At 44.5% G+C, this 23,548-nt stretch overlaps 1 protein-coding gene across 7 annotated transcripts in view; it reads left to right on the forward strand.

Annotated features, from left to right (window-relative positions):
* Positions 1-11,176: 11,176 nt before the first annotated feature.
* SLC66A2 (solute carrier family 66 member 2) overlaps positions 11,177-23,548 on the forward strand; it is an 80,207-nt gene continuing 67,835 nt past the window's right edge. The window contains exons 1-3 of one of the 7 annotated variants that reach the window (XM_071553478.1): positions 11,177-11,237; positions 12,004-12,340; positions 22,062-22,195. In XM_071553478.1, coding sequence (XP_071409579.1) covers positions 12,138-12,340; positions 22,062-22,195 — 337 coding nt within the window. In that variant the 5' untranslated portion in view covers positions 11,177-11,237; positions 12,004-12,137. Of the gene's footprint in view, positions 11,238-11,300; positions 11,707-12,003; positions 12,341-22,061; positions 22,196-23,548 lie in introns of those variants that run through there. The other 6 variants (XM_071553480.1, XR_011697679.1, XM_071553477.1 and 3 more) reach the window with 6 other exon arrangements.

Consider the following 23,548-nt stretch of genomic DNA (forward strand, 5'->3'; position numbering starts at 1 on the left):
AGCTTCCCTCTTAGGCAGCAGTATATTCCACCAGAGGCAGTCGAAGTGGCTCTGTCTGCTTGTGTCCAGTTGTCTTGAACAAAGCCATGGAGTCCCATTTGCAGTGAAGAGCTTGCAGGGATAACGAGCCAGCTGGAAATGCAGAGGAGCAAGCATTATACAAGCAACCGGTTTGCAGAAATTCCACTAAATCTTTGTAGTGTCACATTTTAGCAATGGCCAGGTTAGAGTTCAACTGAAAACAAGCATGATTTGATCAAGGCTTTCTGTAACCAGCTTCTCAGTTTTGTGAGGCAGGTCACTGGGGTCAGAACAAAAAAAATACGGTATCCAGGTAGCATAGGAATGGGGATGAACAATTAAAAGTGTGAAAGAGACTGAAGGAAACACTTCACCATGCATTTCCTCCTCTAAAGGTCTGGCTATTTTACTTTGCGTGTTCCACAGCCCTCCTACTTCAGATCTTGAGCTTAAATTAGGCCAATAGTGCACAGCTGGGTTTATAAAATAAAAATGGAAGTGCCTGTAAAGCTAAAAACAGTTGTAGAAAAGTTCTAAAGCTCAGAAAGCCCAAGAATAGAAGAGGCAAATGGCAAGACCAAACAGGCTTTGCTTAACAATGAATTATCTTACATTAGAACTAGTTGGTTTTGCTCAGCTCCTCTACTCTCCCTCCTCAGAGGGCTCAGTAGTTCACAATTGGGCTGATACATTTCCAGGATCTGAAATTTGGGAACATAAGATGAGCCATATTTTAAAAGTAGTACTCTGTGTTTGACATGCACCCATGGGCTGAGGGAAGCTGAGCAAAAACTGTTTTGTTTTGTTTCAAAAGCAAAGAGCTGAAAACCAGTAAGCCACCAGTACTGCCAGTGCTTATAAGAGTATTTACTACAATAAGGAAAGAATATTTTATTTACTGAAAGGATAACAAGAAGTTCATTTTGGCAATGAATACAAAAACAGGTATTGAGGGGGTTTGAGAAAGGGGCAAAAGAGATTTGACAACATAAAATCTTTTTCCATGCCAAAATATGCTCTGTGCTACTTTCTTTCAGTAAAAAGCTTAGACTTTAGTTACTTTCAGTTTAAATATGTCTTCTTGGTATGAAGCACATGAAGTAAAAATAAAATATAGGGTGACCTATAGGCTGGGATGCCATCTGCTTGCATCCTATTTCAGAATTGAAGGTCTGTGCTGTGAACTCTTCACAGTGTGCATTGAAATGGTATCCAAAGCATGTTTCTCTTGCTCTTTCCTAGGGAAATTCCAGTCCCTCCACTGCAGGAAGGAGAAGTCAGGGTAGCAGGATAGGAAATAAAAGCACGTTTAAGCATTTATAGTCTTAAACTCCAATGCCACTACTAAAAGATGCCATGCTGTAAAAGCCTGCACTGTGAAGCCATAAAGGAATTATTTTGTAGAAATGCATTACTCTTGTTGTTTGGATGTTACATAAAATCCCTCCCCCTCCTCTTTGCTGACAAATTAGGTTTTGCATATTGGAGTCAGGAATCCTCTGGTCACATACTCCAAGTATGTCTGGCTCAGTGTTGCTTTGAAATGGAGGTGGAGTTAGAGAGAGGCCTAATATTACATGTGTGGTACAAAAGAACACAGGAAATTTAGTCCTGGAAGGAGACAAAAGACAAGTGTTCCTGGGCCATGATGGCAACTTGTTTGCCTGTAGATCAGAAGGCAGGATGCAAATTGCACTGCAGACTTTGGGAGTTTGCTTTTTTTTGATTCCTGGCAGAGGTGTGGTCAGTTGTAAAAGTTTCCTAGTTCCAAGCTTGCACCACAGTCATGCTGTTTCTGCTAACAAATTGTAGGGCTGGGTCTTTGAGTCATGCTGGGCTTGGTCCTTCCCTCTCAGGTAGCTTCTCTTGTGTCACTTCGCAGTTGTGATTCAGAGGGACACAATTGTGCAGGAAAAATGTCTGGCTTTGCCAGGTCATCAGCTTTTATGTAGTGAAATCCTAAAAGGTGCTGATGGTTCTTGCAGCAAACTACTTACATTTACCTGATGTCTTGATTCAGTATGATACTTCACTGAAACCTTGTTCCACTTGAATACTTCCCAGTGAAGACACCACTTTTCTTTCATATGGTACCATCAGTAGAAGTAACAAGTTGTTGGTTAAAAGCATGGGAAGATGTGGTGAGTGAAGTGCAAATGCCTCAGGCAGGGGAAAAGGCATCCGAGTCAGTGATGTCAGACTCTGGTGCTCCTTTGAAAGACAGTCATTTGAGGTGAATATTAAAAGCTTGGATGTTTGCTCATGGTTCAAATTTCAGGTTCTGTGTCTTTGAAGAAAAAAGGGTAATTTCAGCAGTTGGGAAACCTGATGTCCAATGGACGTTGTCTGCCTTTATCAAAAATGTTCAGTTTTAGGACTGCTGCTCACAAATCTCCTTCCTGTGACATTTTTCAGTCAGCCCCTTTCTGCAAGTTTCTCCAGAAAGAAAATTGACAAGATTAAGGATAATCTTGATCAAAAGTTCAGTGTGTACTATGGGCATCACGTATCACTAAGTAGCTGTAACAGAAAATGGTGTCATTTTCCCTGTTAAATGTTTTGCATTGGGGATCAATGTATGAGCAGCAGAAAGGTGAGTACAGAAGTTTTGTGTAATTTGTGGCTGTGTGAAATCACCTGCCCAGCTGCTGTTGTTGTTGACTGAATTATTATGTGGTGATTCAGAAATCTCTAGCTATGTTCCCCCAGACATGGCTGGTAAAGAGATGTTGCTTCTTATGCTTCTTTCTGCTCCAGCCTTGTTCCATTGTCTTTGGACAACGAGGGTGGAGGAGCATTCACCAAAAAATTGCCCTCCTGGAAGGCGGCGGGGGGGAGCCGGAGGTGTTGGACTCCAGTGGAAAAGGCAGCAGGGTGTGTTTCTCTGGCTTGGTGACCCACTGCTGCTGTGCTGGACACTGCCCCTGGAGGCTGCGTTCAAATCACCCTGCTGCAGTCTTGCTCCATCCACTAGCTGCTTACATGTGCACAGAGGAGCTTTCTTGAAGAAAATGCAGTGTGTGACAGGCCAGGCTGTTCCGTGAGGGCAAAACTAGGCAGCCTCTGTGGCACAAGGACAGTGAGCTAACCTAAGGTGTTCAGATCCCAAAGCCTGCTGTGGCTCTTTTCCAGGTACAGAATGAGACTGAACGTGGCATGCGGTGAGGTATGTGATGGAAAGAGTATTTTTCTAAAATATTTGGTAAAAAGAACCTGTGCTGAAGAGGCTGGAAGGTGGGCTAAGGAGAGAGTGCTTCATTTTAAGATGCACATTTTACTTTTCCAGTAACTGTAAAGTACCATGGGTAAAGTTTCTTGTGAGCAAACTGCAGCTATGCTCATGTTTCCTTACAGCTTCAAAGATAATTTTTCCTAGAGAAGACAACTGGAGTGTTTTCCTGCTAGAGGCAGTTTAAATTCACCTTGAGTTAGTGGAAATCACTTAACTTGCCTAAAACATGGGTGGATTTGGAAAAATACACTGTGGAACGTTGTGTGTAGGACATGTACTCACACAACAAGATTTGGGTCAGTGAACAGTGACTAATAAAAAATTCAAAGGGTGTGGAAATCTGATTCTTTGGTTTTTTTGGGTTTTTTGCATGGGGGGTGGTGGAGAAAAGCTTTGCCCTTTCTCATCTGAAACAAAGATCCTTTGCAAATATGCTCTTAGGACTGAAACCTTTAACTGACAGTGGCCTGCTTGCTTCTTCTGTGAGACATTTGTGGCAGAGGTAGGGGTGCACAGAGTATGACAGGTATTTTATGCAGCTTGGGTGCTGTAGGAGGCCCTCCCACCACTGCTCCATTTAGTGCTCCACGGGGCTGTTTGCCAGCAGGAGACTTGTGGGTGCATATTCCAAGCATGTTTGGCGAAAGGCATCTGAAATTGCAAGGACATGGAGGGACTAGAGAGTGCCAAGGGACGCTGTCAGCGCAGGCTGGCACAAGTGTCAGCTGAGCAGAAGAGCACTGGAGACTTGGCCCTGCCATAGCCAGGGGAAGGGGTGCAGTGGCATAGGCCCCCAAGGCTGCTCCCACTGGACACATGAGGATGTTGTTTTTCTCTCTGGGATAAACGCTGTATTCCTCAAACAGGACCCATAACTGCAGCTCCTTAGGGTTTCAGAAAAAAGTCTGCAACATTTGTATCTGTCCCATCTAGATTATTGTCTTGGACTCAAATGTTACTCATGCAATAATGTTGGTCCTTGGGGTTTTTTCCTCCCTTCTGCACTCTTTGCTTCTGGTAAGGGCAGCATAAATTTCACTTCGTTCTGTTCTTATTTGTAGATGTTCTTCTGTGTACCAGAGATGCTGAGCTTATCTCAACAGAAACAAACCATGAGTGTGCTACAGTGTGTAAATGCCACCAGAAGCACTTTGTCCTTGTCTTAGAACAGAGGAAGAAAAAGTAGCTCAGGTACTGTAATGCTACTGACTCCAGGTCATGTGGTGGTATTTTGAATCAGGATGAAGCTATAGTTTCTCTGTCATTTTTCTTGTCTCTCTCCCCTTCCAAGCTACTCCACAGTTTCATCAAAAGGGAGAGAAAATGAGCGAGAGCAGGCTAGGGACTGTTCTTGTGAAACCTTAGGCACTGTATTTGCATCCTCACTTGTTCTTCAGAGATATAGCCAGTTTAAGGATTTCCCAAATTGCATTTCATGCCCAGTGCTGACTCTGGCTGGGATGGAGTTAACCTTCTCCATAGCTGTTTGACTTGTGACCAAAACAGTGTTGGCAGCACACCAGTGGCTTAGCTGTCACTGAACAGGGCTTGCACAGTGTCCAGGCCTTCTCTGTTTCTCACTTTGTCCCCACCCCAGCAAGTAGGCTGGCAGTGGATGAGAGGGCAAACAGCCAGGACAGCCAACCCCAACTGACCAAAGGGATATGCTGGACCATATAGCATCACACTCAGCAATCAAAAGCATTCTTGCAAGGATTTTACCAGCAATGGAGAGAAAAGTAATACCTCAATAATTTGCGCAGTCTAATTTTTCTCCTTTCTTCTTGTGATGATGACTGCATCACGGAGATCTGGCGGTAGTTTTCCTTGTTTCCCGCAAGGCACAACACGCTCGTGAAATTTAGCATGGAGTGTTTGACCTCTATGCTTCCAGACCCTGGGTGGAATTCCATCAACCCCAGCTGCCCTGCATGGAGGATCACCACCCCCCTAAGATAGTGCTCTATGGTGAACTTGCCACCGGCTGCCACAAGAGAGGAGCCCCAAAGAGGAGATACAAGGACTCCCTAAAACAATACCTCAGCCTAGGCCATATTGACTGCCATCAGTGGTCCACTCTGGCCTCCAATCAGGATTCATGGAGACACACCATTCACGACGCCGCTGCTTCCTTTGAGAAGGCATGCAGAATCAGTCTCGAGGAGAAACGACAGCGCAGAAAGAACTGTTCCTCACCAAAGGAGACTTTCCACTGTGCCTTTTGCAACTGGACTTGCCTATCCCGCATCAGCCTTTTTAGTCACCAGCATGCTTGCAGCAAGCGTGGGTACTGCCGTTCCCAAATCTTCGTTCATGGAGCCTAGGCATGATGATGATGATGCTCATCAATAAAACCAGGCTGGGGGTGGGAAGTTTCTTCCAAAGTAGCAGTTGCTCCAAGACCGGCTGGGCATCAGTCTATTAGTGGGAGGTGATGAGTGATTGCCTTTGCATTACTTATTTTTGTTCTTTTTATTCACTATTAGACTTCTATGTCAACCCATGAGCGTTTTTTCCATGGTTTCACCCTCCTGATTCTCTCCCTCATCCTGCTGGGAGGAGCAAGGAAGCAAGTGTTGGGGGGGGGGCTTCTCTGCTGCTTGGGGTCATCCCACCACACTCCCTCTTTACCATCTCAGTCTTGAGTAACAGCTGCTTCTTGCTGAGCACGTTGATCCAGTAATTAGTAAGTAGTTTACTCCAGAGAGGGGTGAAGTGCATGAGAGAGGGAGATGGTGCATTGTGTCAAGAAAGGTCCAACAAGAAATCGTTTCATAAAACAGGCATTTTAAACAGATAGAATGAAAAGAGGAATATAGATCATGAATAGACCTTATGTCCCTTCTGATGCTGAGCACCATGCATTGGTTCAGCAATGAATGGAGCCTGCACGGTATTTTTCCCATGGCACACTGTGCAGATCCCACTGTGGAGATGTTCCTGCCTTTTGTTCCTTTGAACTATTACTTATTTTCTTAAGGGAAAGCAACTCTACTCCTAAAGGTTGTTGAGGTGAGAACTTCTGGCTGCATTGCTGGGCAAGGATGTGCAGGTGGCTCTGTGGCTAGTGCCAAGTGTAAGCTGCCTGCAGGCTCCTCTGCTGCAACCAGCCCTGAGGTGACCCTGCAGCCAGGGAACACAAGCAAAGGCATACCAAGAGCAGGTGGGGAAGAAACGGTTGTAGTCAGCTGGACCTGTTTGACAGAAGAGCAGGCTGTGAATTGAGCAGTAATATGTAAGGTAAGAAGTTGAACTGGGACTGCTGTTTGTTTATTTTTCCACTCATCTGAACTTTGCCCATTGTTTCACAGCTGTAATGGTTTGAAGAAGGGTTCATCTGTCTGTGCCAGTTGTCAGGTTGATTTCTGCTCTGGATTGTTTACTTTAAGGTTATTTCTCCATTTGTCTCTGAAGATGATAGCAGTCCAAATACAGAAAGGAGTCTAAAATCATCTGAGACTGCAAGGTCCTGATTCATGCTCCCAGTGCAAAGCATGTAACTATTACCCAGAGATGAGCTTGTAGGCTGGGCATGTTTGCCAGAGGCCCTCCTTGGAAGTGGAGAGGGTGTTCCTTTGCATGCTGGTTGGTGTCCCACTCATGCTTATATTCACTGCTCTGTTTACAAAGACCAGAGAATAAGGAAAAAGAAGCGGTGAAAATGTGCAATGAAACACTATCTCCTATTAATGCTTGCTTGAGTCTGCCCATCAGTTACCAAAACAGGGGCTCACCAATGTTAGAAGATGCCAGGAGGTACCTTCTGCCAGCAGTTGCAGTGGGGTTACTGTAGAAAATCAAAAACTGAAGAGGATAGCTGATTTAGTGTAGTGATAATATATCATGGTAGGAATGGCCAGTTTCAAGGCACTTAAGACCCATTTACTTGTTTTATGAACACTACAGTGAATATTTCTTTTTAATCTCCCTATGGCTGTAACTGTAGAATGAGATATAATGTGATAATTGAAGGGAATTTGGCTACTGTAGGAATTCACATAATCCCTATGATGACATTCATTGTGCAATGTGTTCAAGTAGTGACTTAACACCTTATCCGATAGAACAACAGACTGGTTATGAGACTTGCAGCAGTCTGCTATTTCTGCTACTGCAGTAACTACAAGTGAAGCACCAACACCTGACCTCCTCCTGTAAAAAACTGCAAAGAGGTAGCTAAGGCTTGTTGTGAAACTGGTCCAATTAGGGTGGTTGATTCCAGCACCTTGTTGGCCGCAGAGTTGTCCCGCTAGGAATATGACCACATAGAGCCAATGGTAGAAATAGTGCTTTGCTTACTCTTTTAAATCAGTGGACCTGTTTGCAAAACTGAACCTCATATAACAATTTTTACTACCTCTACCAAAGTTAAAATCCCTTTGTAAACATCCCATGTTTGTTCATCATTTTCAGCTTGCTTAAACTGTATCCAAAGATACTACAGGAACATTTCTTATCAGATTTCTTAATATGGAATAAACAAGTTTGGAGGTTTGGGGATCATGTTGTCACCAAAATGTTAATTGGTAGAAGCTAATTCATAACTAGGGGGCTAAGGCTGCTCATATACTCAATTTCAATTTTGCCACAGCAGTTGTCCTAAAAAGATTAAAGACCTGGTGTGAAACTTTCTATCTGCTTATGTTTTCTGAATGGGTAATGTAGTTTTAGAAAATATTTTTTAAGGGGGGAATTTTGCCAGTCAGTGTGGAAAAATAAATGCACCTGTTCTTTTTCTCCTCACTTGAAAACAGGATTGCTGTCTGGCACTGAAGCAGTACTGTTTCAATGGTAGGCTGTGCTTTTACACTAAGAAAGCTGAGCTCCCTCCCAGTCTCTATCTACCAGATAAAGAAATCTAGTTTGATATGAAGCCTCACAAGGCTGAGTTTCTCATGTGACTGCACTCAGACCTGCAGGTTGCGGAACTTTTCCTTGATGAAACAAGTCTCTCTTCAAACACCTGTTATCACCCAAGCTTTAGATAAGCTCCTCCAGGGCACTCTCCTACTGGATTCTTGCTGGGTCTGCTGTGGTTGGATATTCTGTGTGCTGGGCAGGATGCTATACTGGACTCAGCAAGTACCTCACGATGGCACCACTGCCAAAGAAAATTGCCCCTGGCTGCTTAGCATATCCTGAGACCTGAAGGGTCCCTCCCTGATGCTGGCACAAGCTTTTGTGCAGCTGCTCAGGCTGAGGAGTTCAAGCCAGCCTGTCATTCCTTTCCCTACCCAGTGTCTGGTGTCATGGATCAGTTTACCTTACATTCATGGATTAACTACGAAACAACTAGGACGTTTTTCAGTGACCAAAACTGAATTATGTTCACACAGCAACATGCTGCAATTCAGTTTTTACCCTTTTAATTTCAAGTAAGGGTGAACAACCTAAGTTAAAGCTGTTGTCTGTTTCCACCTGATACTTTAATATCTTATTATTGTATGCAATTTCTTATCACCTAGAGATAAAAGTGTCCTGGAATTATTCCGGAAGCTAATCTGGAGATCTGGTGTCAGCCTGGGCAGTTTCTTTTATGGAGGTAGCCATTACTTTAAAATACCTATTTTCTCAAAATAATTTGTCCATGATTTCTCAAAATACATGTCAATATGAACAAAAGTTGGCTTCCTAGTCTGGGCTACTCTTACTTTCAGACTGAGGCTTGTTTAGAATTTTGTAGTTAATGAAAAATAATGTGGCAACGGCTCCCAAGAAAAGTGTAGAAAAAAGCTGGCATAACTGCCTAATGATAACAATGCAGAAGGGATATATGAAATATGAGCCATTAAATAATAAAATGTTTTAAATAATGCAGTTTATACCTAATTTGATTGTTATACTCTCTCTGAATAAATCAGATGCTCTGAAATCAGGAACTTCAGGCTCCTCTTCCAAAATTCAGAGTTCAAAACATCCACTTTGTATTTTTAACTTTGGCAGTCAAACTTTCAGGTCCGTGGAATGAAATACAACTTTGTTGAAGTAGCAGAGCTGCTCTTTCCCTGCGGGAAAGGTGAGTCCTAATGTGTTGTAGTTTGGGATTATTATGTAAATTCTCTCCCCTGCCACTTAACTGCCCAGGCCAGCGGTTAACAAAAGAAGCAGTTAACTGTGATCGCTGGGGTGGGGGCAGGTTTGTCTCTTTTGGTTTTTTTTTTGGATATTCTCCTCAGTCTTGGCTCGGCGGAACGGGGGAGTGGGGGCTCCAAGGAGGCAGGCTGCCCTGCTGGTTACTGCTGGGGTTTTCCCTGGCTGTCTTGCCGCTGCCTACTTCGGACTACTTTTTCCTGCCGTGCTGCTGCCTGCCTTGGATTTGCTGCTGGTTGCTCGTACCTTTCTGCTTCTTGGACGGGGAACACAGGGGAAGAGACTGAGTCCATCTGAAAGCCCACTGCTGGTCTGTTTCGCTGGAGAGGGACTGAAACTCACTCTGCAGCCAGCCGAGCTGTGACAAGGACACTTAAGTATAACTTTTTCTCCCGGAGGAAAACCTGCTGGGTTTTGTTGTTTTTTTTTTTTTCTCTTATGGTGTTGGGGAAGTGGGTTGCACTAGTCTGTTTATATATATATATATATATATATATAGCAGTTATCCTTCTTGTATTAAAATTCCTTTTCTTAAATTTGATAAAGAGTGGTGTGATTATTGTGGAAGAGGCCCCTCCCCTGCTTGTGGGTAAAACATTTTGGTTTTTCCCCTCAAACCGAGACATAATGTTAACACTGGTGACCTCATCTCCATGGGGTGGTGTTTTGGATGTTTATGTGATGGTACCCCAAGAATGGTCATTGACAAATACACTCTGCAGTGTTGTGCAGGTTCACATGCTGGATGTTGTGCTGCAAGAACTTGCTTGGTGGCAGAAATGGTTGCAGTTGAGCAAGGTGCTGCTATGCAGGAAGTAACAGAATGCTTCCAGAGCCCTGAAACAGACATTTCTATTTTTAATTCAGCTCCTTTATCCCTGTAAGCCTCACAACAAACATCTGCAGTTGCTGATATGGACACAAAATAATCCATGACCCAGTTGAAGGAAAAACCCAACTCATTTCACACCTGTTGGATGAGCAGCAGGGGCACTTAAAAGGTAGGAGGCAGCATGTCTGTGGAAGTATTATGGGGAACCCAGGGAAGAAGCTTCGAGGACAGCCATGCAGCCACTTGGCTATACAGTGGATGATCCATCCTTTTTAGTGTGGCTGAAGTTTGCCACTGCCTCAGTGATGCAGTGTCTGTGCTGTCAATCTCCTAGAAACATCTGTGTGCAGCATTTGTCCTTCTCTGCTGGCCCAGTCCGAGCAGCAGTACAGACTCGCTGGTCACTTTGGATTGAGGATGAAATTCTCCCTCCCCCACCACCTTTTATGCATACCACTGGGGAGGAGCCTCTCTCTGGTAAAGATGATGTGCCAGTTAGTTGAATTGTGCATAGTTAAGTAATGACTGCAGTTCTGAGAGCCATGGAAATCACAGAACCGTAACAGAATCAGAAAATGGTTTGGACTGGAAGGGACCTTAAAGATCATTTGGTTCTACCCCCCCTGCCATGTGGGGAGGAACACCTTGCAATAGGTTAGGCTGCTCAGAGCCCCATCCAACCTGGCCTTAAACACTTTCAGGGATGGAGGGGCATCCACAGCTCCTCGGGACAGCCTGTTCAGTGCCTTGTCCCACCCACAGTAAAGAATTCCTTCCTAATACCCAAACTAAATCTACCCTGTTTCAGTTCAAAGCTCTTCCCCCGCGTTCATGAGGCGTGACACGAGTTTTTCCGTAACTCCCGGGGAGAAGGAAGAAGCCGGAGTCAGGGGCAGGATCCGGGGCGGCCGGGGGGGCTCCCGGGGACAGCCCAGGGGCGGCCGGGGGGGGACAGCCCAGGGGAGGCCGGGGGCGGGGACAAGCCCAGGAGAGGCGGGGAGGGGACAGCCCAGGAGGAGACAGCCCAGGGGGGAGCCCAGCTGCGGCGGGGGGAGAGCCCAGGTGAGGCCGGGAGGGGACAGCCCAGGGAGGAGCCCGCCGAGCCGAGCCGAGCCGAGCCGAGCCGAGCCGCCCGCCCTGTCCCGGAGCCTGCCCACGGAGCTGCCCCGCGGCGGCTTGGCCAGGCCAGACCAGACCAGACCAGACCAGACCAGACCAAGCGGCGGGGCCGGGGCCGTCCGCGGGCAGCCGTGCAGCGGCGGTGCCGGCAGAGGAGGAGAGACCCGGCGGGCAGGGAGGAAGGGGAGCGCTGCCCCAGCCCCAGCGCCGAGCCCCGGCGGAGAAGGGGCGGCCCCCGCGCTCATTGGCGGGGCGCGGCGGGGCGCGGTGGCGTCACGGACCGCCCGGGGCCGCCGCGGAGCGCGCGGGGGATGGAGGCGGCGGTGGCCGGGGCTGGGGCAGCAGGTGCGGGGCGGGTGGACAGACAGACAGACAGACAGGCAGGCGGACGCGCGTGTGCGCGTGGCTCGCGGTGCGCGGGGCGGGTAACGCGCGGTGGGTGATGGAGGCGGGGGAGCCCCTCGGAGAAGCGGTTGGGCGGCGGCGGTGTGTGTCGTGTGTCGGTGTGTGTCCGTGTGTGTCTGTCCGTGTCCGTATGTCCGTGCCCTTCCCCGCCCCTTTCGGGTCTCCTCGGCGCTGGAGCGGCGCGGCTGCTGTGCCGGAGCCGGGACTGCCCTGAGGGGCTGCGGGCGGGGACGGTGCGGGCTGGCAGCGGCCGGGGCAGCCCGTGCAGAGTCGGACCGGGCTCACGCCCCGTCCCTTCCCCCAGGTCCGGGCGCCGCGGGCGCAGCCATGGAGAAGCCGCATCCCCGCCAGGAGCCCGCCCGTGGCTAGAGCCGGCCCCGGCCGGAGAGCGGCGGCGGGGCATCCCTCAGGCTGAGCGCGGCCCCGCGCCCCCCCGGCATGGAGCCGGGCGGCCTGGAGTGGCTGCTGGTGCCCATGCAGCAGCTGGTGTCGTGGGGCGCCGCGGGGGCCATGGTGTTCGGCGGAGTCGTGCCCTACATCCCCCAGTACCGGGATATCCGCCGGACCCAGAACGCCGAGGGCTTCTCCACCTACGTCTGCCTCGTGTTGCTGGTCGCCAACATTCTGCGGATACTTTTTTGGTAAGTTGGGTGTGTGTGTGCTTAGCTCTAAACGTTCTTGCTTGCTGTAGAGCTGTGATTGGAATATTTGACGAAATAATGTGTTTTACATACTTTCCCACCTCTGCTGAAGATCAAAATACTGTCTTTCCCTCGGTGTGTGAGTCTATTTTAAGTAGAATGAACTGGTCTCGGGAGCATGATCTGTTCCCCTTGCCAAATCTGATTATCAGTGCTCTGATTTCCAAGATGTAACTCTTTAACTTGTTGGTAAAGAGGTTTATGCTAAGTCAGGTCTTTTTTCTTGCTGACTATTTTACATTTCCCTTGCCCCTCTAGCTCCATTCGCATAGTGAAAGCCTCCGTCCCGCATGCTTATTCTGGTGTCTGGTTGGCATTAACGTCACTGGAACACTTGCCATATGTTCTTGCGTTTTCCCGGGATGCCAGCTGGCTTGGGAGGGGGTTCACTTGTAGAGCTCCCATGCACAACTACAGATGGAAATGTTCATTCTTGGATAAGCAGGCAAAAGGTGGGCTACCTTTCAAAGCAAATTCCTTTTGTTTTCAACACCAGTTTCGGTATTTAAAAGCAATTTTGTTTCCATATTTAGGTCTTGTGCAGCTGCATAAAGAAAATGTCATTAGGGTATGATTTCTGTGAATTAATTCTATTAAAAACTTTCTCATTACTTCTAATAATAAAGATGCTACAGCACTGGGAAACCAACGATGGAATAGGCTGGGAAGTTAATGCAACGGAGAACAGTTATTCTGTGATTTTGACTACAAAATACTGCTTTGCAATCCATGAAAAACTGATAGGTAACAGGCTTCATTCTTCTATTGGTTTCCAGTTTCTTTCTAAAGCTGCTCTGATTCTGTATAGTGGTTTCCTGGGTTCTTCTACAGCAGAAATGCGACATGTACATGCTGTACTGGAGTGGGAAAACAGGGGAGCCTTTCATGGCAGCACAAGCTGCCACTCAAATGGAGGAGTCATCACTAGATCAGAGCTACCTGTTGGATTGGACCTATGTTTTCCTGGGGAGAAGTGTATGGAGCAGCTGTTGGAGAAAGCAGAGAGAAGAAGAGAAGTAGAGGAACTGTCAGGGGGAGGAGATGTGAAAAGCCTGAGCTAAGAGTTTGAGAAACAGAAGTTGTCTAATTTTTTGTTTCCCTGGAGGTAGTCAAAACATATTAATTACTTACATCTGAATGGAGATGCTGGCAGTTTCTAGGTAACCCAGGTAAATGCATCTCTTAAGTGAGACTCAGGCTATTGAAGAACTGAAAGATCTCTGATTTGAATTGATTTTAAGTACACCTAGTTAGGAGATGTGCAGAAGAATAAATGTTGGGAGTAATGGAAACTTGTAATTTATGTCAATGTTAAAAGATTAGTCAGCACTTCAAAAGAGAGAGAATGCAGTTGTATTGATAGGAGTATGTAATTTTGTTTACTGTGAGTATCCAAGCTACATAATAGTATCCCAAACACTGTGTAGGCTCTGGTCATCTTGGAGCGTGGCATGGAATGATTTCTCACAGCACATGCATAGGAGTGGTGTAAAGCAGGCAGGTGGCTTGTGGTGTATCCACTCTGGGGGGGAAGCATGGCAGGCATGAGCCTGCAGAAACCCTTCTGTCTGTACATGCAATGAATCGCCTCTTTCTAGTTCTGTTGAACTAAAAGGCAAAGGAAGACTTGCATAATGATAATTCAGTGTTCCCTGAGAGAGAATATTTTGCTCAACTACTTAAAAAAGTTAGACATCCCTGGTAGTTAGTTATAAACAGCAGTAAGTCATGGAAGTTGAGTCTGGATGTTATCCTTGGGTGTTTGGATGGTTAAAGAAAGATCGTAGAGCAAGAGCCTCTGATTTCTGTGAACGTGGTTAAAATGCACCCACAGAGCAGCTTGGCAATTCAAATTCTGCATTAATTGTTTAATGGCGCCTATGGCTGATGTATTATTTGGGACACAATCTCTAAATAATATGACATAAACAGTAAACTTATTTTAATTGTGTGTGAAATATTCATTAGACGGAAGTGGAAAGTTTTTGTTTATTTTGTTTTAAATTTATGAAGTAATTTAAATCCATTCTGGTGCCAGAACAGAACTGTTCCTACAAGCAACTTAAGTGTATAATTTATATCCCAAGTACAAATTGACATCTCCTTGCCTTCAGCAAACCAAGTTTTAATCCATGTCTCTCATCTGAAAACTTTACTGTCATATAACTGCTGTTTTCAATTGGTTTTATTTTCTCTTCATTGCCCCTGGTTATTAAGCACGTGATTCGAGCCAGAGTCATGCTTCCTGACTTCCCCTCCACCCTGATCCAAAAATAAGTACTTAAAGTGGTAGGCCTCAAAAACTGAGGTTTTCATAGGGTTGCTTTTCAGGACTTAATTATTTCTTAGGATGGCTGATGTTTGTGGTGTTTTTTTGTTTCTTCATTTTGTTTTTAACTTCAAAGACGTTTCTATAACTCGTTTCTGTTGTTACTTCCAGATTTTCCCTGAATTTCCTATATTGAATTTGAGGCTTACAGAACAGCCAATTCCTGCCTTTTATGCCATGTTGCCTCTGTATTTTCACTCCTGAGAAGTGCTGGTCTTTCTATATTTTTGTCACTTGGAACGGGCACAGTCCCACCTTTCCCTTATTTTTCTGCTATACTTGTTCACCTCGGCTGTGGGGGTAATTCCCTCATTTTTGATTTATGAAATGACATATTCCACGTGTTTCTGTAACTGTATTGTTTATCTCAGATGTTTAACATCTGGTTTTGCAGTGGGAGAAGTTTGACCTTTTGTCTCCCCTCCAAATAAAGTGTTTGCTTCCTACTTTTCTTGGCATATCCTGTGTGTCAGTAGAGTTGCAGCAGGTCTATGCACTGCAGTGTGACAGTAGTCAATGAACAAAGTACTACTGAGATCAAGGATAACAATCCTATTTCCAGTTACTTGTTTTCACAAATTCTGTTCCTCCAGTGAGACAGACTCCAATGGTAAACCACCTTTTAAAGTGAAGAGGTCTCAGTTCAGTGTCTCTCCTTGTCTTCCTTCCATCTAATCCCTTAGTTTCAGAGTGTGCTCAAAGAATGTTAGTTGGGCAGTGATGACAGTAACTCATTATCCTTTAAGTAAATTTTCTTACTTCTTTTTTACATGATGTTTCAAAGTGTCATCTCCTCCTTTCTCTTGTGTGTGTTTGGCCTTGCTGTGTTCCAGCAATTAGTTATATGCCAGAACTTTGTGTAAAAAAACACTGTGAAAGGGCTGGTCTGTGAGGACAAAAATTGTGTATGTATGGCAGTGTGCATCATTCTACTTCACTTTGTTTATGCATACATGACTTTTGTTCAGGAAAAAGAAATTAGAAGGTTGAGTCTGTTGGAGTCTTGGACCCTTTTAAGGAGGATTCTTCAAAAAAACCCCAAACCTAAAATTGAAAAGTAGACAGTTTATTCTCACGGTGTCACACAATGGAGTCTCGGTTTACCAATATGAAAAGTAGATTTTGTGCTGTACTAGACTTGATACCAGGTGAACTTTAGTAGTAATCCATTGTTGCAATTTTATATAACACATCAAAGCAGTGTTTATTTTTGGCGTGCCTGTATAGCTGATTTATGATGCATGATTTATGATTGCATCTTTGTTGTAGCCCTTCTGCCATTGTCAGTACTGATTCTCCTGCCTGTCTTCCCAAACCCTGCAGTCCTTGGACTGGTCACTCTGGAGAAGGTTTGTGCTCTGGACAGGGAGCAAGAGGCAGTGCAAAACTCAATGCCCTTGCAATTCTGGTGCATATGAAGGCTTATGGCCAGCTCCAAAAAATCGGATAGCAATTTTTTTCCTTCTGCATTTTTAATTAAACACTTGATTAACGTTTTTGTTAGCTTATGTCTTATTATACTTTTGGAATTAGCTCTGTTTTCTTGCTCAAGGGATAACCTGAGTCCTACTGATGCTTGAGCTCTGAGGTGATTTATCATGTTTAAGCTGCCCTGGGCTGTTTTGAAGTTGTGGGATGGCTTCAGAGTGCCCCGTGGCTCTTGAGCTCAGTTGTGACCAAGGTGGACGCATCTTCTGGGCTCATGTGGCCTGCAGTCTGCCAGCTGAGTAGCTTTGCACTGTCATGATCAAGAACAGGAGCAAGAAGGTGGGTGAGAGTTGTGTAACCAGCTGGGGGTGGAGAACGCAGAAAAACTTGTGTGAGTTCTCCCTCTCTTCCCCTTCTCTCTTCCCCCTTTCTTCTTTTAAAAGGAGCTTATGATGACATAAATTATTATTTCTTTTAATATTAAAATCAGAATAAATAGCTGGAGGAAAAGGAACTGCAGATTTCTTAGAAATCAGTAAGCATTTTTATTTGTATATCTTAAGTAAGTGCAGTGGAAAGTACTTGAGCTCTGCTATTCCCAGAAATTTTTGGACTTCTTTTTTCAGTTTTGCATTTCATAAAATGAAAGTCATAGTATATATAATATGGTTTGTGTATTTTCCAGGAAAACAATATTCTGTACAAAGGTTTTGAGATGCAATTCTGAGGGCTGCTGTCCTAATCCTCTTACAGCAATGCCATAGAAAACCAAACAACAGAAAATAAAACTATCCAGTTTTGGAGTTGTTCTCGCAAAACAGTTGCCTTAAGGCAAACTCTGGGAACATGTTCTGACAGAGAAAAGATGAAAACTATGGAGTGTGTTATTTCTGAGCAAAGGTGACCCTCTGCCCATTTTACGTTGGTTAACCTGAAACAGAAAGGATTCTTAAAACTGCAGTACCAGGAAAACTGTGAGCTCTCTGTGCTGGAGTCAGTAGAATAAGCTCCCTTTTTAGGAGTAAAGGTTTACAGAGACAGGTATGCAGCTGGAGGTAATTTATACAAAAATGTTGGACTTACTGTCAGAGGTAGGTTCCTATGTATTCATTTTGCTGTAACACCTACAGTGCCACTTGTGGATCAGGTCTCTGCTGTCCAGTGTTGCTTTGGTTTCAGGAAGTGGAGCAGTGATGTCTGTTTGTGTGACTTTCTGTGAAAAAGAGAAACCTTTGCTTTTAAGGCTTCTGTTACTAAAATGGATCTTGCCAGCACTTACCATGTGGGGAATGTGGGATGATGCTATAAATCAAGCTGACAGAGTGACTACAACTTTGAAAGATTGCCTTACGTGTGGCCTGCTGGTGGAATCTTGCTCACATATTGAGAACAAAATCATTATGCAATTCCTCCTCCTTTTTGTAAGTGCCAGAGAGCAGGGATAAAATGCATTGCTTTTCTGTGCAGAAAGTGGAATTTTTTAGGACCAAGTGAAGAGCTTGGTTTGGGGTGTTTGCTCTAAAGTCTTGGAAGTTCTATGTCAAGAAGAAACTCATATGAAAAGATGCTGTTTCAAAACTAGTTTGTTTCTTGTTCTTCCTGTTGATTGAATTCTGCAATTGCATGGGGTGTCTTTCAAGACAGCTGCCCTGCTGCTCCCCTGGGCTGTCCCTGTGGAGTACCCTGTGTACTTTCTGTATTGCCTGGAGTCTGTAACTCCCCAAAGAGCTGGACAAGTCTATAGCAGCCAGTGGGTGGAAGCTGAAACAGCATCCAGGAGAGCAGGAGAAAGCAGAGTGGTCAGGGTGGTGGTGATCTGGTTGCATCACAAGCAGTCAGTTTCTTTTCAGAGATGTCTTAGGAAAAGAGATACACAAATATTTTATGTGTGGTCTAGTTTAGGCTTCTTTTGCACAATTGGCTTTTGCTGTTTTGAGTAAGCACAGGACTGGAATAGCAGGATTATTGCAACAGGTTTGAATTGTACCAATAGAATTAATGTAGTTTTCTCAATGACTAGTGAGTCTCTGCTCTGGCTTGAATGTTCACTTCTCGTGTCTTCATCACCCTGAATATGCATTAGTCATTTTAAGGCTGTGGAAATACTGATAAAATGTAAGCCACTCCCTCGCTTTATTTGCACATTTGACTAGTACAGGAAATAAAAAGAGTTCTTTTGTTTTTACAAACAAAATAAACAGTGGAAAAGCATTTTGTCTCTTTGTAGTTTGACATACAAAGTCTAAGTTCCTGTATCCTGCAAGTGTCAGTGTTCATTTTATGACACAACATTGTAGTTACCTGGTGAAAATGCAGAGTAATGGTGGTGACCTCCTCACTCCAGGACTTCAAAGCTGTTCATTTCTGCAAGCCTGTTCTGGTATCCTAAGGCTCTTCGTCTCTCTCTCTCATTATGTACTTTTATTACTTTAATGTTCCTCCTCTCCTGGCTTCTGCTTAGGCAAAGCCAGGAATAATGTCTGCAAGGCAGAAAGGAAATAGAACATGGCATGGCACAGTCTCCCCGCAGGGCTTGCGTCTCACAGTGCTCCTGGCTCAAACTGGCCTGAGTTATCTTAAACTGGATTAGTGTTGCTCTGCCAGGCCCTAATATCAGTGCAAAGTAGGGTAAGCAGCTTGGAGTGGTGTTTGTGTCCATGGTCCTGAGCAAAATGAGTATTCTGGCTTTCCTTTTACAGCTTCAAGAACCCAACAGTGGTCCTTGACACTGGTATTCTCATTAGTCTTGTTGTCCAGGTCGTATTCCATGTCATATTTACTCTGCTTGTTGAGCTTTGTTTGTTTTCCTGTATATGTGACCTAGTTTAGGGGGTTGTATTGCCTGCAAGACTCATTTTGGGTATTGATATTTGGGGAGATGTGTTTCATATGAGTATGTTTTGCTGTTTAACCTTCATTGTCTTTGGAGGGTTGTAAAACAGGCCTACAGGTCATGTGCATTGTTTGAAGTCCCCATAAGAATTTTTAAACTTCCATTTTAACTCTCTTGTATTTTGTGAGGCTTGTTTTACTTTTCTCCCCTAGTTTTTAAGGGACAGAGGTTCTGCAGCAATACTTCAATCTCACAGCACATTGTTGTGATCAGACAGCAGGTGGCTATGCTTATTTGTGTTTGTGGTGGGTGGGTGTTTATACAGCAAGCAATACTTCTGTGAATGGCCAATAATCTCATAGCAGGGAGAAAGTAACCTTGGAGTGACCTCGTGCTGGTTTAAAGGTAAACCAGCAGAAGAAATGAACCCAACTCAAAAAGAGATTACAAATCAGAGTTACAATTTACTAAAGAGATTACAATAAATACAATGATATAGCAAAAATTGATTTTAACTCACAAAATCCCTAGATGTATAACCCAGCACCCTGGGGCACAAACAGAATTGTGTTTGTTAGCCCTTGTGCTGAGTACCACATGGTCCTCCTGAGGCCAAAGTAAAAGAAAAGGAAAACCTCTTGGTGAGGATGATGGTCACAGTGTAGCCAAGAGTGGTGGTCGCAGTCGTGTTGAGATTCTGATCCTCCTCTGGATCCCACGAGTGGTACCAGAAGTCTCAAAACCTGAGGATTATATGTTGTCTGGTTCAGAAGAGAATGTCCAGTACCTCCCCCAGGGTGAGGAGTTTCACAGTGAGTGATTTGACTGAGTCATGGGATATTTTTGGAGTCTTCGATGGCCCTTTAGCAGACATGACCCCTCAGGCTGGGTGTGAAGGTGCTGATGCCTCCCCAGAGGGGAGTTATCACAGCTCAGTCACTGGTGTGAAGACAGAAACACTTCCCTATCTCACAGAGTTCTTTAACACCCAGTTTGCAGTCTGAGGGGTCAGGTGTGCCCTGGGCAGCTGCTGCAAATGACCATTGTTAACAGTTTGCTAGAAATGACGTAGAGAATGTAGAACGCACAGTTTTGGTTGCACTCACAGTGATAAACTGGTCCTGGCCACTGTAACTAACACAGACCTGTGGCTGGATTTACCATTATAATAGCTTCTAATTTACTGTGCTGCAAGCTCAGCCCCTCTTAAATGTATTACTTGCAAAAACATTTGTAATTTCTAAACATCATGTAAAGTTTGTTTTAACTGTTCTGTAATTCTGAGTAAGTCTCCCATTTTTTTCTTCATTCTCTGGATAAAAGACAAATACAAAAGTATTGAGTTCCAGTAGTTCAGGGGAACTGAGTCACGGTCAGCAACACAGGCTGAAGGAACTTTGGAGTCATGGGTATGGTGCATGGGCTGGACCAAAGTTTTGTTCTTTCCCCTGTATTTTTCCCTAGAGTAGCGAAAGCCCTATCCACAGAGCATATCATCTGTGTTCTTTATTTCCTTCCTCAGAGTGTCCTCCAAATCTGTTACAGTAATGGCTCCCACACGGCACTCCACAAATCTGTTGGCAGGAGAAAGAAGTGGGAGACTAAGGTAGATGGAACTGATGTTCTTGGGTTGGCTCCTGGTGGTGCCTTTGGCATGGTGGGGAGGCTCAAGGCTCTGTGGTGATTTTCCTTAGCTGTATGCCATTAGGTAGGAAATACTTGGCCATTTTCACTGGTGGGGGCTGCTTGGCTGTTCAGTGCAGGAGGATTTCCAAGGAAGCTCGTCAAGGACTTTCCAGTGTCCCTCCTGTTCCTTATTAGTTGACTTGTAACAGAAAATCTCTCTGGTGAAATGGCTATAGTGGAAACGCAGTATTGTTGACAGAGCATGATGATGAACCTCACTGGTTTTCACTAGCACGGAGCTCTGCCATGAAAGTAACTCAAGAATAAGAAATTGCATTTTACCAGGTTGCTATAAAGCAGGAACTGTCAAGAAGAGGATAGTAGTTGCTATGCCTGTGAGACTTAGGACTTGGTCAGCATGATGTGGTCAAAGAATGGCCTTAGTAACTGTGCTGCTGGGAAATTCAGAAAGTCTGGCTGCCTCATGGTGCAGGCTGAAGGAGCTGGAGGGCACAGCAATATGTTTTCACCAAATCACTTCCTCAGCATCGCTGCCTTTGAGGCAAAACACCTGGTAGAAAAGCAGCTCACTGGGATGTGTGTGCAGCTTTTCTGTTGTAAATGCAATACAGTTTGAGGGCTGCATATGAAAACCTTCCACCCATTACCCCTCATGCACTTACTGAGTGTGTAGGAGGGATTGCTGGGCTTTCGTCAAGTAATAAAGGAAGAGGAGCTTGAAACATCACTGATCTTCACTGAAGGGTTCTCATTTTCCTGGAGCAATGTCTTGCGCAATCACATAAGAGTCCGCTCTTCAGTCAAGACAGGCCACAATACAGGTTCACTTCTCTGTTGTGTACAGGAAGTGCTCAGAAGCCCCCATGAAGCATTATCTGTACTTCCTTACTTCCACCAATCTTGGTCCAAATAAGACAAAAATTGATGAAGTAATTGGTGTGTTCTGCAGACCTGGTCTTTCCACTCAGAAATCTAGAGGCAGACAGGGCTGTAGGTATTTCTTGATAGGGCAAGTGCCATTGTCTTTATGCCTTCACCTTAAAAAGTGAAAAATTGAGAAAGGTAAGTTTTGCCCAGAAGTCTGTGTGAAATCTACGGAGTGTGTGTGTGAAGAGCACACGTAAGTGGTTTTAATGTGACATGACTTTTTGGTCTTTCTATACCAACTTGACAGCTTCATGAATGTGCTTTTTCTTTCAAAATAATAGGTTTGCTGCTGGCTTTGCAAACAAAATCCAAAGCTTCTGGCTTCAGAATCTCTGGGATCTGTCTGGTGGGATGTTGAAATAAGGTTCTCAGATGCTACTGTGTGTGTATCTGTGTTTGGCTGGTGACTGACTTCTCGGCCTTTCATACCTGTTGCTGTTAGCATTTCGCTTTCCAGGTGTTTAAATGTTTTATGCATTTCCTTTTCCTTTTTTTAGGTTTGGAAGGCATTTTGAATCCCCTCTTCTGTGGCAAAGCATTATCATGATCATTACCATGTTGCTGATGCTGAAGCTGTGCACTGAAGTCCGTGTGTCCAACGAGCTCAACGTAAAGCGCCGCTCTTTTGCAGGTCAGTGACGGGAACTGGATTTTGCTGCAGGAGAAATGTTTTTGAAAGTCTGGTGTGCTGTATTTGATCCAGAAGTTCTGTCTCAATTGCAGTCCAGTCTCTTCTTGATAATTCAGTGTAGCACTTTCTGAACTTCTTTTGTGAAACATCTTTTTTTCCCCCAGTTAAGTATCTACAGCTGTAATTTTATTTCAGATGGGTCTTGCTGGGTTCAGTCTAGAAACTGGAATTCTCCTTGATATTTCACACCATACTATGAATATAGAGCTGTTTGTTATGCCCTTATGCTAGCCTGGATTAGTTTTTAAGATCTTGGCTGGAATAAGAAGTTGTTTTCTTTATCTGTACCTTTTATGAAGTTCTTAGTTAAGATAATAGACTGTTACCTGAAATTTTATTTTACAATTGCAAACACATGCTTTTGTAATAATTTTCTACTCGAGTTGTTGACCATCAAAAAATGAGGTGCTGCCATATCATGGTTGCAAAACTAGCTTTTTTTGCATACCATTTTCTTGGGCTTAAGTGTAGGATTAGTTGGGATTTATGGGAATTTTCACATCTTTTTTATTTTGCTTATTTGTTAATGTTTAGGTATTGATAATTTCAGTCCAGCCAGAGTATCATTTTTTATTTAATAAAATGTTCAAGCAGGGAAGTACCTGCTTTTTTCTCCCCAAACAAGAAGTGTGAGAGTGGTTGGTTTTTGTTTCTCTGTGTTGACTTTGACTTAACAACATTTTATGTAACAGCTTATTATCAACAAGAACAGAATTAACACTGTCAGCTTTTTGTCAGTCGTTTTGCCATTATGGATGTATAATTTATGCTCTCCATCTGTCCTCTTCCACACTCCCTAATAATTGAGGGTCTGATCCAGTTCCAGATATCCACAGCCATCATTAGAAGGCAGCAGCTCCTGGCTGTGCAGTAGGGTAATTTATCTGATAGCTAAGGAAGCTGCTTCCATTCCTGCTCATTGGGGAGTGTAGTGTGAAACTATTCAGGTAAGTGAATTCATGTGGAAGAGGGGCTGTACTCCAGCTTCCAAACACAGGCTGCTGTGTTCACAGGGGTTGGCAGTCTGGCAGGATGAATGACTTAAAAACTACTTTCAGCCAGATTTTGCAGGAGTTAAAATCCAGGAAACGTTTGGCAGGGGTATATATGCTTTCTTGCTCCTTTGTTGTCTGGGCTAAGCATTTTACAGTGACAGAGAGGTTTCCCTTTTTGCTCTTTTTGAGAGGAAATTATCCTTGTGCACATTTATGCACACAAACTCACTCTCTCTTGCAGCTTCTTCAGTAACCTTTGGACAAAAAGGGAGGCTCTTCAGTTTAGTGTACAGCAGTC

This window comes from Pithys albifrons, chromosome 4, assembly GCF_047495875.1.
Source record: "Pithys albifrons albifrons isolate INPA30051 chromosome 4, PitAlb_v1, whole genome shotgun sequence".
NCBI classification, from domain to species: Eukaryota; Metazoa; Chordata; class Aves; order Passeriformes; family Thamnophilidae; genus Pithys; species Pithys albifrons.